This window comes from Salvelinus sp. IW2-2015, linkage group LG1 (genome assembly GCF_002910315.2).
Source record: "Salvelinus sp. IW2-2015 linkage group LG1, ASM291031v2, whole genome shotgun sequence".
Taxonomy (NCBI): Eukaryota; Metazoa; Chordata; class Actinopteri; order Salmoniformes; family Salmonidae; genus Salvelinus; species Salvelinus sp. IW2-2015.
In genome coordinates this window covers 31,149,199-31,163,689 of record NC_036838.1, presented here as the reverse complement: position 1 = coordinate 31,163,689, position 14,491 = coordinate 31,149,199, and the positions used below count along the sequence as shown (strand labels likewise).

General features: G+C 40.0%; 2 protein-coding genes across 2 annotated transcripts; both read right to left on the bottom strand.

Moving 5' to 3' along the window:
- Positions 1–1,354: 1,354 nt before the first annotated feature.
- Positions 1,355–8,083, bottom strand: LOC111965066 (neuritin). The gene is made up of 4 exons (XM_023989051.1): positions 8,014–8,083; positions 7,747–7,836; positions 6,200–6,350; positions 1,355–3,813 (listed from the first exon to the last, which is right to left on the bottom strand). The coding sequence occupies exons 2-4, from the start codon at positions 7,796–7,798 to the stop codon at positions 3,579–3,581; spliced, it is 438 nt and encodes a 145-aa protein (XP_023844819.1). The 5' UTR covers positions 7,799–7,836; positions 8,014–8,083; the 3' UTR covers positions 1,355–3,578.
- A 976-nt stretch (positions 8,084–9,059) lies between these two features.
- On the bottom strand, positions 9,060–13,355 carry LOC111964997 (translocon-associated protein subunit alpha). Its single transcript, XM_023988928.2, has 9 exons — positions 13,179–13,355; positions 12,083–12,201; positions 11,885–11,978; positions 11,608–11,735; positions 10,168–10,302; positions 9,930–10,006; positions 9,671–9,749; positions 9,442–9,535; positions 9,060–9,211 (listed from the first exon to the last, which is right to left on the bottom strand). Exons 1-9 carry the CDS (start codon positions 13,246–13,248, stop codon positions 9,141–9,143), a joined length of 867 nt encoding a protein of 288 aa, XP_023844696.1. The 5' UTR covers positions 13,249–13,355; the 3' UTR covers positions 9,060–9,140.
- Positions 13,356–14,491: the final 1,136 nt, after the last annotated feature.

Below are 14,491 nucleotides of genomic sequence, written 5' to 3'. Positions count from 1 at the left end.
AAAATATTTACTAAATAAACGAAAGTATATATATTTTTTACAGTAACAATAAAATAACAATAACGAGGCTATATACAAGGGGCACCTGTACCGAGTCAATGTGGGGGGGTACAGATTAGTCGAGGTCATTGAGGTAATATGTACAGCACCGGTCAAAAGTTTGGACACACCTACTCATTCAAGGGTTTTTCTTTATTTTTACTATTTTCTACATTGTAGACTAATAGTGAAGACATCAGAACTATGAAATAACACATATGGAATCATGTAGTAACCAAAAAAGTGTTAAACAAATCAAAATATATTTTATATTTGAGATTCTTCAAAAGTAGCCACCCTTTGGCTTGATGACAGCTTTGCATACTCTTGGCATTCTCTCAACCAGCTTCATGAGGCCTTCCTTTGACACCGCCTGGTAAAGAGGTCCTGGATGGCAGGAAGCTTGGCCCCAGTGATGTACTGGGCCGTACGCACTACCTGTAGAGCCTTGTGGTCGGAGGCCGAGCAGTTGCCATACCAGGCTGTGATGCAACCAGTGCAGCTGTAGAACTTTTTGAGGATCTGAGGACCCATTAGACCAGTAGACGATAAGCACAAAGGAAAGTCATGGATCATCTAATTTTCTTAGTCTTTGAAAAATGTCTCTGTAAGTAAGTGCAATGCAATAGTTTATACTTCTTCCATCACTGGAACCAATGTTAAGATTTTTTATACTTTTCATCAATAACATAGATCTGAATATTCAGTCGTTAGTCGTCATCCGATTTCTATCCACCAGCACATTACTTGACAGTGCAGGAAGAAGATACATACTGTAACATGCAATAAAAGCCTACTTTCTTATATCTACTAACGTTGACACACAAAAAAAGTGATTGTGTGCATTGTAATGTGGGAGATGTACACTGGATTGAAGAAATGTCAGCGACGGAGGAGGTAACATAATGAGGGGCTTAACTACCACCACACATGGATGTTAGCCTCCCATGGGGGAGCCCCGGGGGCCCTGAGCCCTGCTGGACCCTCTGCCTCTTCCCCTACTCCCTCTCTGCTCTCTTTGTGGCCAGGTGGGGGAGAGCAGATGGGAGCCCACTAACGAGCGGCTGATTGGCGGCTGGGCTGTTATGTACTGGATCCAGTCCTCATTATTAGCACCTAGCCACGGAATGACTAAAAAAAGAAATGTGTGGGGAAGCAGAGGAGTGACATCGTATCAACAAAAACACTCGGTGCCTAGAATCTATCTGTTCTCTATGATTGTGATGGAAAATATACAGAGTATCTGAGAAGCAGCGAGTGATCTTGAAGTAGTAGATCCCCTCTGTGTGATCATGCATGTATAAACAGAATGTCATATTTCAAACTTCATACTTTATTTCAAACACATTACTTTGCAATACAATACTTAATACAGGCTTTTTGTAAATAATGTACTCTGTAGTTGGTATCTCTGAAAGACCACAAACATATTGAATTCTTACATTCTGTAGTGTTTACTGATGTATTTTTCTCTGTGGTAATTCAATAATCAGTCAGTCATACATGTATAGTAATATACTTGGTGGTTATGATATCTCCCTTAAATAATGTGCTTTTTTTCATGCTTTTGTTAGCTGCCGATCTCACGGAAAAGGAAAGTAGTCACTCCATAAAGTGTTTACAACACATATTGCTCATGCTTTGAGAATAGCAAAACTCATTGCTGTTCAAAAATAATAATGGACACTTGACACCAGGCACAAAGATTGGGTGACAGAATGCTACCACATTCAGGAGCACAGACTAGGTGTGGAGGACAACCAGTACAAACATGCTTACGGAGGATTATGTCTCCTGAGAATGGATTCTAAACTGAATATCTAGCCTAATATCTAGACACAACCATGCAGAGAGAGATCCATACTATAGATAATGTTGGAAAGGTACAAAAGAAAAGAAGAAGAATGATCCTGTGTGGGCTGAAGTAGTGTGTGGAGATTTTGATTGAGAGATTTGCGCAAAAGTCTGAGCACTAAGTCAGCATTCACCCCTAATTTCCTATTTGGTTAGAGCACAGTAACAGAAAATCTATACACTAACACTACAATATATTGCTATAAAACTACTTAATGAGTTCAATTGCATATTTATATTGACTCAGTTTGATGATATATTGCAGCTGTTGACAACATCAAATACTGCATTGCACTGAGGCATTAGGGCTAACAATGCAGGGTGGTGCCCTAGGAGAATCCTTAACTTAAAGATGTCCTCCTGCGATTTTTTTTACGTTTACTGTTGAAAAGATATATCCCAAGTATAAATACAGTAAAGTACACACACTAAAGGGTAAAAAAATATGCTTTGAGCAAAATAGTGTTTTTTAGACACAACCGCAAACTTCGAGGAGTAGGGCATTTAAGGAGTTGGTCTGATGGGATTCCGTGATGTCATCAGCCTCCTTGCTTGATGAACAGTAGAGGAGCAATAGAGAACAAAAGAGGAAAGGCCCACCCCCCCACTTGTGCTATGTCATGACATATCTTGACCATCTATTGAGATGCACCTTTTTTTTTTTAATAAATCAGGTGTTAACTGAGGTGAAAAGGAGACTGGAGTACCACTTTAAGTCCTATATATTTTAGCTTTCATAATAAAGTCTATTGTCTTTATTTCTACTCAGTAAGCTGTGTGTTATTGTAAGGTTGAATGTGCTTTGACGTGAACTGTGTACAGTTGTGTATAGTTGTTATGGACTCAATGATATCAAATGAATTGACAGCCATACACTTGGACTTCCATACAGGACAGATTCATAAAACAACACTGAAGATTCTCACATAACCAGATACCATTTTCAGGTAGAATAACTATCCACAATGACTAACAGTAAATTAGGCATTTTACTGTAAAGTGCATAATAAAGCAAGGAACAATATTTTCCGTTAACAGCATTGCCTAACTTTAACAGCACCTGCTGTAACAGGATGACCAAAGAAATGGTTTAACAGAGCAAAAATATGGAAAAATGCCTTTTTGGTGTCATTATAGCAGCCATGCAACACCAAACATTGGGCTGGTGTGTATGGGTCAAAAGGTCAAAGTTGAAAGAATTCACTTGATTGTCAACAAAATTGACCAATTGCTTTAAAATTGCTTTTTTCATAGGCGTATACTGTAATAGGTTTTCATTACAATTGCTTGGGTCTTGGGTGTGTATTTTTATCCAGACTCATCAATAATGATGACATTAACATCTAAGGCCCTGATAACATAACCTTCTAAATTACCTAGTGCCATATACATCTATGGTGGGTAACCCAGAGCGATAGGTATCCCTCCGTCTCTCCACAGACATCAATGGTTCTGTGATATCATGGCCTTCTAATTACCCAGTACCATAGATGTCTATGGCGTCTCCATAGAGACATGGCTCTGTGTGCTAACCTTAATCCAATCCATATTCATTCTCTACTCACTGACCCCCCTCCCCCAATCCTTGGCTTCAGTTTTCAGATGTGCTCAGGATGCAGCCGGCCACCCCGGGGAATGTGAGAGTGCATGGGGTTGGAAGCAAGGAGGAGGGAGGCATCCCCCACCTATGTGGATGGCCAGATGGGCCTTCCCAGGATCAGCAAGCCTAGGAGCAGCAGGGGTAGAGGGGATAGAAGCGAGCGCAGGCTGGGGGCCGAGCTGGGGCTGCACAGGTCGAAGAGGCTGCCCTGGAAGCGGATCTTCCTGGAGTCTTCTTTCAGGGTCTCCCAGATGGAGCCCACCTCCTCCTGACACCCGGACAGTGCCGTCAGGGCACACGTGTGGAACGCCTCCCAGTGGCTAGGGGTGAAAGATCCATCAATCAAATGTATTTTATAAAGCCCTTTTTCCACCGACACATACACTGCCTCATTCATATTTGACATGAAAACATGCTATTGGTTACAATCTATTGGATTCAAGAATGTTATTAGTTTGATTTATCTGACACTTTAATCGGCGCAACATGCAAGGCTTCAAAGCTCGTATAGGAGTATTTTTTGTTGTATTATTGTTTTGAATTATTGTTTTTATACTACTGTCCAGCAATACTGTAAATTATTGTGTTTTGCAAGATCAACCCTCCTTTATTTTGTAGCCACAGAAATTAGATTAGAAAAAAGAGCTGACGCTGCAAGGGGACATTTTTCACCCAGGAAAGGCAGGCCCTGTGTAAGCTTTAGGCAGTAATATACTGTACTATAGTAATGGAATGCACACATTAACAATGACAAAAAAAACAAGATGGCCTCAGAATTTCATTACTGCTGCAGCAAAGTCATAAATTATTCAGTACAGTGGCTGTGTTTCAGCACCATTCATTTCTGCTATCTCCCTCGGAGGTTACAGCATCTTTTTCTTCTCTCCACTGTTCTTCCGCAAGGTACACACCTCGCTGGATTTCAATACAAGATCTGATATACACAAGCAGAAGGAGAATGCTTGGTAAAATACAGACGCTGTTCTATATACGTTCTATCTGCCTATGGTCGTAAGAGTAATCAGGTTCCATGAGATCCTGGTGCACTGCAAACGCAGACGTACAGTAAGTGCAGATGGATAGAGGATGCTGTACATTGCACACATACATACGCACACACAGGGGCGGATTGGCCATCTGGCAATTCTGGCAGATGCCAGATGGGCTGGACCATTTTTTAGTTGGGTGGGCTAGTTGAAATTGACACACTCAAAAATATATTTTTTTACATAAAAATTAAAACCATTAAAAGGTGACATGGCCGGTAGCCCATGGGCCTGTTCTCTGTTATAGTAATCAATAGTGAGCCTTCGGCAGATCAGTGGGGAACATCCAGCCTCCCTACCAAGATGGGCCAGCCTGGTTTTCTGATAAGCTAAGCTGAGGTCAAACAAACTCACATTCAAAGTCAAAAATGGCATCAGCAAAGAGACCTGCTCCGACTCTGTCATCAGTTCGGCATCCAAGATCATGGATCGTAAAAAAATGAAGAGGGTGCCTACTAACATAGAAAGAGCACATTCTACATTGCCACCCCACTCAAACATTCTGTTTTTTGCGCAGCTAAAACCATGATTTGGTCAAACAGTAAAGAGCATTATCCTCATGATTCCTGTAAGGAAAGTGTCTGCTCTGCCCCTGTGCCTGTGTCCTCGCTGGGGCCTGCTGCTGTGATGAGCGAGCCACTCTCCTCGCCCTCTAGGCGTTCTGATGGTATAACATTTTAAATGCAATTGCAGGGAAAACACAGCTTTGAAAGCTTGAGGGTCTCAGCTTTCTGTCCGTATACTTTTTATTTCTCATCTCTCAATATTCAGCTCAATAGCAACTATTTTACAACCAATATATTTGATATGGCTTTGTGATATGGAGCTGCGTGTGCGTGAAATGCGCACTGGCCATTGCGAGGGCATAGGCCTATTAAAAAATTATAATAGTAAGGTCTCATAGCCCACAACTAGTAGCTATGAGACATGTAGCCTACACATTTTTTTAGGACTTTACATTTATTGTTAGATAAATACACAGTGACCAGTTTATTAGGTACCTGGTCAGACACCCCTTTGCCGCCAGAACAGCCTGAATTCTTCAGGGCATGGATTCTATAAGGTGTGGCATTCAAATGTTGCTCTATTGGTATCAAGTGACCTAACGTGTGCCAGGAAAACATTCCCCACACCATTACACCACCGACACCAGGCTGTACTGTTGACCCCAGGCAGGTGTCAAACCACGGCCACGTGACTCACTGTCTGTAGGCGCGAACCATTTTTGTGTACGGGGTCGTGTACCTAATAAACTGACCACTGAGTATACATGGCTACTAGCAGTAGATATTATATTAAGTTAGCGATTTAGTTAATGTGTTTTGAGTTTCTACTTCCTTCGGTGTTGAACCCAAAGTTAATTAGCCTATGGTAGTGCACATAAAGATGAATGTAATTCATCTCTATTGAAAAAAATTGGAAATTCTGGAGTGCTATTCTGACAGTAGAATATAGCAACTAGTCTATAGTCTAATTGTCACTGGATTAGGTTGCACATAAAAATATATTGAATCATGCATTCCTGCTTGGACGTGTTAGATGGAAAAACGTATTTCTTGAATTGGCAGGGTGATATGGGCTAGTGTGGATAACATGTCAGGGCCGAATTGTCCCAGTCCCTGTCCCAGTCCGCCCCTGCACACACACACACCCCTCTCACCTGCACACAGCTTCCACTCCCATCTCGCTGGTCACATTCTCTTGGTAGTTATCCATGCTCTCCCCCAACTCCAGAACACAGTCAGAGAAGTCCCTATAAATATTCTCACACTTCACATCTGCCGCTGAGACTCTTGCCACAGCCAGGGACACTGCAAAACACAGAAAGAAAAATACATTCAAATGCATTAAGGAAATAATTCCCCTTTGTTCTCATAAGTTTCATTGTACATCTCAGGCATTGCACTTACAGAGGCCAAATATAATTGTTTTATGTCATGATAGAATAACAATAGGCTCTTGTATCACCTTTATCTAGATATTTATCTACCTCCCTATTTGAAGCAAAGGGTGTCTTCTGAAACAAATGGGAGGATGCCAAAAGTAGGTCACCCTCCTTCTATGTTGTTCTTGGAGTTAAAATGGAGGAAACAGAGGAATATCAGTCCTCAGCATCCCTCCCAGGACTTTAGGAGATTTGGCAGGATACGTTTTTCTTCCAGTCATTCCAAATTGCCTCTCAATGTAGTTTAAATGACGAGGTTTGCATGGGAGATATTTGGCCTGCTTGGACAGTGTGATTTAGATATAATCAGCATAGGCTACCTGTGAGAATGATTGTCATAATTCTCTCTCATCTCCCTCCTCTCTCCCACTCACTTATTGATTGCTTAGGGTCAGGGATAAGGTTTAAAGGCCACTGTAATAGCCACTGTCTGGGACATCAGCTTGAAATGATTGCTTTAAAAGCATAGAAAACATTGAAATGAATCAGGGAATGGGTTATATTGGGATTCTGAAGAAAGACCAACTGCTCCTAGATTTTGTTGGTTTGCCTGGATCATTTTCAAGAAATCTATTCAATTCCCAAGTCCCACTGCACTGTAGGCTGTCTCACATTCAATCCATTGCCCCCTGCCAAAAAGCAACGCCTTGCTAGATATAAGGTAGGCAGTGGTTATATTACTATTTGTTCAATATGAATATTGTTATAGTACACCAATATGATTCAGCTTGCATAGGTTCAAAAAGTTTAAAACCAGGAATTATTGTTTAATTTATCAGAATGGATATTAATGTACATGGTAATATGTGCAGACATTGCATAAATACTTATGTTCTGAGTGAATGCATGGGATTCATTTATTAAATTAACAAGAATGCCAGATGTAGGGTAAGTGACACTACAACACTTTAAAATATTTGTTGTCATTTGCTTTCAATCATTTGTGCATTAATGCATGCTTTATACATCAACACAACTCTGCAAGTCTATTTTTGGCCAAAGATCTTTCAAGCACTCCAAAATCTATCCTACTACACACACCTGAGGGATGATGAGTTATTGATAACCTCTTCAAATATGAAAAAGGCTCGTCACTGTCAAATAATTCAACTCTATTCTCACCCTGCATGCAACATCTAAATTTAGACTACACCCTTAATTAATAAAATATTACATATTTCATCCAAGATATTATAAAACGTGCAATACGAAAAAGTATTGTTCTACCAATAAATCTAAAATGATACTTTATCCAGCCTTACCTAATGCAATAAATGCACAAAATCTTGAAATCTTCACCGTCGTAAATCCCATATCCCATATCAAACCCAGCGGAGGGTGCCTTGCGCCATCTGTGGGATCCAACAAAATCGCTCATAAATTGAGATAAAATCAAAGCGAAGTAAAATGAATCAATCAAAATAAATGACTTGTTGCAGCATATATGTGTTAACAGGAGGCGATTAACGTTTGCAGAATCAGTTGCAGTTTATTCTCGATCAAAACGAATGTAACAACCGTCACGTTACCTGCCCCTTTCGTGCGTGCTGCCTCTCCGAGCGCTTCTCTCACTCACCTCATGGACGCTCCGCGCCAGAGATACGTTTAGTGCCATCCCATGTTTCTCATTTGCTGACAGTAAACAGACAAATAGCCCATTGGTACATATTTGGTCTCCTCAGTCGGTTCCCTGTTTATCTGACACCAGTCATCTTTTTCTTCTGAGAATAATACTGAGCAAAATCAAAAGACCAAATAATGTGCTTATTTCAGAACATCATAAATTGCGGCATGAAAGAACATCACTTCAACTTTAAGAAAAGAAAAAGGCAAATATTTCAAGAAAGTGAAAACATTTCTTATCCAGATTTTTTTACCTTTTATTTTTTTTGAAAACAATTACAGCATTTCACCAATGTACTGTAGGTACGTTTATGGTGGTATATGGTCTGGAAGAAAATGTAACCTGACACTAACAACCTGACACTGACAGCAAGTCATGTTTGAAATACATTTGCATCATTCACATTTAACATTGTAACTTGGTAGCGGGTGGCCTTTACTTTCTAAATTCTCTTCAACGAGCATTTCACAGCAGCTTTATGATATTTCAAAGTATGACATGAACAAGGAAAACCTTCCCTTGGAAGAACTTGGAGGTCACCATCTCAATTCCTGACTGTGTAGACAAACTGAGGGAGTCGTGAGGCACAGAATGAAATAGAACAAAACCCTTAATATCGTAATACTTCAGAAATTAAAGCATTCATTACAAAAAGTACAAAAAAAACAAGATGATTGAAATACTTGGTGTAGCATTACCGGTTTCTTTGGCAGGTATACAACTCCACGTCTTACCCATCTTTCATGGATCTGGCATGGTGATCAAATTACTCAGTCTTTAGTCTCATATCAGTCTCAAAATGTCCCGCTGGAGTGGTGTCTAAATGGGACACATTCATGACACCACTGTCTTCAGTCCAAGAACGTTTGGTGTAGGCCTATGTATCGGGGGTATATCGGAAAAGCTCTTGAGTAACTAACTAGGTCCACCCAGAGGTTGATGTTGGTTGGGTTGTTGGAGCTTGTGATGGCATGGGCCTTGAACATGGGCCTGGTGGACATTGATATGAAGATGGCCGCATCATGGAATGATTTATTGATCTACTCCAGCCGCTCTCTTGGTGCGTTTCCTCGGGGAGGCTTTAGGGGATGCCGATGCCTTGCCTGTAAAAGAGAGACAAAGAGAGAAACAGAGAGAGATAGAGGATGGTCAATGTAGAAATTTGAGTTGATATTCATCCTTGAACAGACAAGATGAAAAAAATAGGATGCCTTTTCAACCAAAGTCCGGTTCCAAAAAAGTGGTTGCATAAGGAGAGTATGAATTTGTCTCCCTGCACTCAGGAGGAAAAGCTATGGCAGAGTATCAAAGCTCATGACAAAGCTCAACTTACTCATGATGTTGAGGGTCTCCTGGGGAATCCAGCTGATGTCCACATCGTTCATCCCACCGGTGCCCGTCTCCACCTTCACTGGGAGCCTCTTCCTCTGCACAACATAGATCAAAGGTCATCACTTAATTTACCCTGGTGATATTTTTTTATGTAACATTCACCACCACATGTAAAGAGCTGGAGATATTTTAGACTATCACAATTTAGATGACAATGTTAAGACTCGTACCATCCTAGACTCCAGCACCTGGTACATGCCAAAGATCGCCAAGACAACTAATCCAGTCAGGAAGATGTACATGAACATTCTGGAGGAGAAACAAAGCAAAAAGTGTCATACTAACAGTTCATGGATAATGTAATAAAATAATAGTATAGACAAACAATATAACGTTTGTTACCATATTTAAACAAATGTACCTGACATAAATGAATTTAACCAAATACTAGTATAAAAATAGAATTGATATATGCAAAGAAATGGTTACGTCTCTCCATCCAGTCCCTCCTCCAGCTCAACGATAGTGACGGTCTGGTTGTAAATGGCCGTCTGGAAACCGTTGCCCTGCGTAACAGTCAAAACACAAGATCAGCGCCTCAGCCTCAGGCCATACATTCCAAGGGATTTCTGAACATCTAATCAAGAACCCTGGGCTGGGTATCTTGAAGATGCAAGACACTCTAATAATAATGTATCAATCAATCAACCAATCAATCTAGTCTCACCTCACTGTCCTGGTAGTTGAATAGGATGACCAGGCCGAAGGGACGACCAGCCATGGACTGAGCAGGGATGAAGGAGTACTCAAAGGAGGCCTGCTGCTGGGGCTGGACTACAGTGCTCAGGGGCAAGGCTGTGAACTAGATACCAAAAACTACTTTTCTGATCAACAATAGCAGAAAGTTCCCAAAACTGCATTTTACAGGGTATTCCATGTACTCTGAGTACAAAACCAACTCAAGGTGTTTATTTCCTATATTTGCTAACATATGGAATTGTTTTAAGATGGTCATACCAAGGATCATTTAGTTATTTGATTTTGAATTCTAAGACCCCTTGAGGTAACAAAAACAAATCTACAAAAATGATTGGATGAAACATCGAATTTGGCATACTGCTATTAGCCAATAGAAACACAATGAATAATAGATTCACTACATGGAACAACAGATAGTAAAAAACAAAACATTTAAAGGAAGTTTGTTCTGATGCGTCTGTCCTACATCTGAGAGAAGGAAAATCAGGAAACAATTTATGTACAATATTTATCCCCTTTTTTTAGGCTGTAAACTATCTCCATACTGTAGTTCCATTCATTTTTTAAAACTGGTACCAGGGACCTTCAGATAAGTCTTATGAGGCTTGTGGGCGTCCTAGAGCAAAACGGAAAACACCATTGTGTTCGTGAGAGTCTCATCACCATAAAGGGGTCATAATACTTTGTAGGCCAAACCGTTCAGTCATTTTTATGAGAAGACCGATTTTCGGGATGTCTCATGGTCTAACAAACACCGCTCTAGCTCTGCCACCCTTCACCGCAGATTCGGAAGGGCGATATCGGCGGATGTGGTGAATTGAGACGCAGCCCATGCAAAAAAAAAACAGATATCTCTAGCTTAAACAGACGGATTTGATGGGGATTTTTTAAAATGTTAATTAGATTTCCGCTGGGGCACAKAAATTGTAGGCTAAGGGTTAACATGACCTTTATGAATTATGAAGCCTTTTGTGCTTTTTTTATTATATAAATACTTCAAAATTCACAAAAATTGACATTAGCTGATGAAGATTATTTCATAGAACAAAACGTATAAGATCTCCTAAGCCTGTGTTTACAATAGACCTTATTTTTGTAATTTAGCCAAAAACCCTACAAATTTAAATTTTACAGTGGGCTTTGTCCAACGAATCATGGCGGAGTTAGTACCAACAAAAAGACAACATTACTATTGCTCTCTATTATGGGTAACATATGTTATTGGGTTTGTAAAGGCTTTATAAGAAGTTTATATTCTAGTAATTGTTAGATAATAAATTGGAAGTAAACAGACAACAAACCCCATTATAACGTATAACGTGTTACATAATGATGTGTGTTTTCAAGGAGACTTTCTATTTCTCAGATGAGGCATGCAAGCATCATGTGTTCCAGAACYCAGACTCACGTTCTGGATGTAGAACTGGAAGTCCTGAGGGTAACGGAAGGAGGCCTCCAGGGAATGGACAGTGAAATCCTGGCTTCCCTTATTGTTGAAACCCACCAGGAACTTCGAAATCTCATTGGCTGGGAACTCTGGATGGAGGGCACAATGATATACAAATTAAACCATTGATGTGAAYGAATAATTCCATTCCATGCTGTCTTGCATATTTCCCTTTAATTTACACAGAATGACTGAGTGTAAAACGATATGAGTATCCATAAAGGAAGAGAAGACTAACCTTCCCCGGTCACAAAGATGATGGTGGTGTCAGCATCAGGGTGAGAGGTTACATCTCCAACTGCGGCATCTTCATCTAAGTYATCTTCTGATTCCTGAGAGAAACTAGATTAAATGCACTGAATTGAGAAAATAGTACTTACATTCATTTGGCAGGGACAATAGAAGCCGCTTTCATCCCAGTTCGAACGTCACATACCGAGCCTGGGACCTGATCTTCCTCCACCAGAACCTCATCCTCCTCTTCCTCCTCCTCCTCCTCATCGACTGTTGCATGTGGGGCGATGTCTTCCGCAGACTCTTCTGCAGATACCTGGCCTGTCCCAACACAGAGAAGAATCCTTTAGCAATGAATCCATTTTAACACATACATGTGAAATAAATTGTTATAATAGCCAAAAACTGAGAACGAAGCCGCTTAACCTGTGTGCCAGAGGGTACTATAATAGTTGATGACAGTTGTGACGAGAAACTTTGGTTGCACTTGCACCAAAAACAAACATAGGATCCATTGGATCAAATGAATGTAAAATAGTGACAGCAGTAAATTGATACAAATGGTCATGAGAAGAGCTTTATTCGTTCATTGTGTAATACTATGATGGTGTATTATAATACTCTGTTCACAATGAATGTGTAGGGTAAAAGCTAAAACTGGGTCATGTTATGATTGATGATTGGTAATTATTTGAAAATGCTGTATAAAACTTTGGATAGCAAATTGTTAAGTCGGTCATCATTTAGCAGTAGGCCTTTTTAATGAATTAGATCACTATGTAACAGACAAAGATACAATGTAACAGTCAGGGGCCTCTTCACCGGTGTTAGAATGTATCAACACTAACGGAAAGGCGATCCTGGGACACGTCACCATAGAACATGGGAAACCCAGTGTAGAGCGACAATATTGCCTGTCAGAGACATTTCGTATTGGAAATTAATATAATTTCATTCTTCCAGATAAGGTATTCTTATTATCTTAAACCACAAAACTACATCTATGGTAATTATGCATTTGCATAAGCATGCGAGGTATCAATTAGCCTATATCGAGAGAGCTTCCCAAAGTGTTATGTTCCTCCTATAATTTGTGTTAAATGCATTTGTTTACTTAATTTATCAGACAAGGATATTGAGCATGAAGCTTTCTGACAAAGCAGTATTCATTTTTTTTATATCACTGAATGAAAAACTGCATTATGCCACGTCAATGTTAACTTTGCTAAGTTTTCAATATTGCAATGAACTCTGGACTGCTAGTGAAGAATGCAAATTCGAAAGAGTAAATTACTTACCGAAAGACATCTGGCCACATGGGAAAGTCACGAGGAAAAGTACAAGTATTTTTGATCCGAAATTAAACATTTTGCTGCCGTCAAGTTTGTAGCTTGCTACACATCAGCAGTCAGAAAAATTAGAAAGTTAGCGAAGGGGTGGGATAAGATAGTTTTTAAGACGCCCCATACTATGCACGTATTGGTGATGTCACCAATTTTTKGGGGAAATTGATTGAATCAACCTTATTGTACTAGGCTAATGGCAAGGCCCACACATTTGTGAGAAACCCGTACCCTTCCCATTTATGAAATGGATGGTTGTGTAAAAATATTTGACTGCAAAAGTGGTTAGATTGAAAGATATTGTGACACACCCCCTAAACCACTGCAGGGTGGTGTGATTGGCCCCCGATTTTTCTGAGCAACATTATTTTTTTTTTAAAATGTTGGTATAATTTTCGTTGTTGGACGTAAAAGACTGTAAAAACGCCAGGAAATCAGCTGCAAGTTATTTTAATGTAAGAAATCTGTTCTCAAGTATTCCCATGCACAATCGAGAGACACGTGATCGTATACAAATGTAAGCAAGGTTTGAAATTATTATGTTTTAGTCAAACATTATACCTGTTTGGGCTTCTTGCGGTCAATTTGCGGTCTACAAATGATTTGTAAATATGTTCCGGCCCCCAGACCATCCGCTCAAGAACAAATCAACCCCCGGTTGATGATCCCTGCCCTAAACTCAGCCTGGCTGAAGGGATGATGGGCCGCATACACTCATGTAACCCAATATTGCAAGCTCTGATATTGCAATTATTTTGAATACAAGTAGTCAATTGTCTTTCTTACACACACAAACAAACATCATTAAGATGTCTTAATGCATCTTGGAAATATAGAGCTGTAAATACAGAAATACAACAGGCAGAAATGTAAACTTGAATATTTATGATGATTGTAATCTTTACTTTTTGGTAGCTGACTAATAGACAACTTTCCAAGTCAATTTTGCTCTCATTCAGKGCTGTATGGTCGGTCCTGCCTAATGAAAATACATACAGTTACATGTTTTTTTAAATGTTGTGGCTATTGTCACAGGCTCTAAGGAAAACAAGTGGGCTCAGACAGAATTAGGTTCCTTGAAGGATTTTGTAAGTTTAGCCCCTACTCTTGTAATTAAGTCAGGGGCCTCCACAGACTATCTCTGGGGCCACCATGGATTTAACCTCAAATCCAATATGGCGTCCAACATCCAATATGGCTGCCACAGTACCATTTAATGGACGTTAAATCCGGTGTAAATATGTTTTTTTTTTCTTGTGTGCAACACT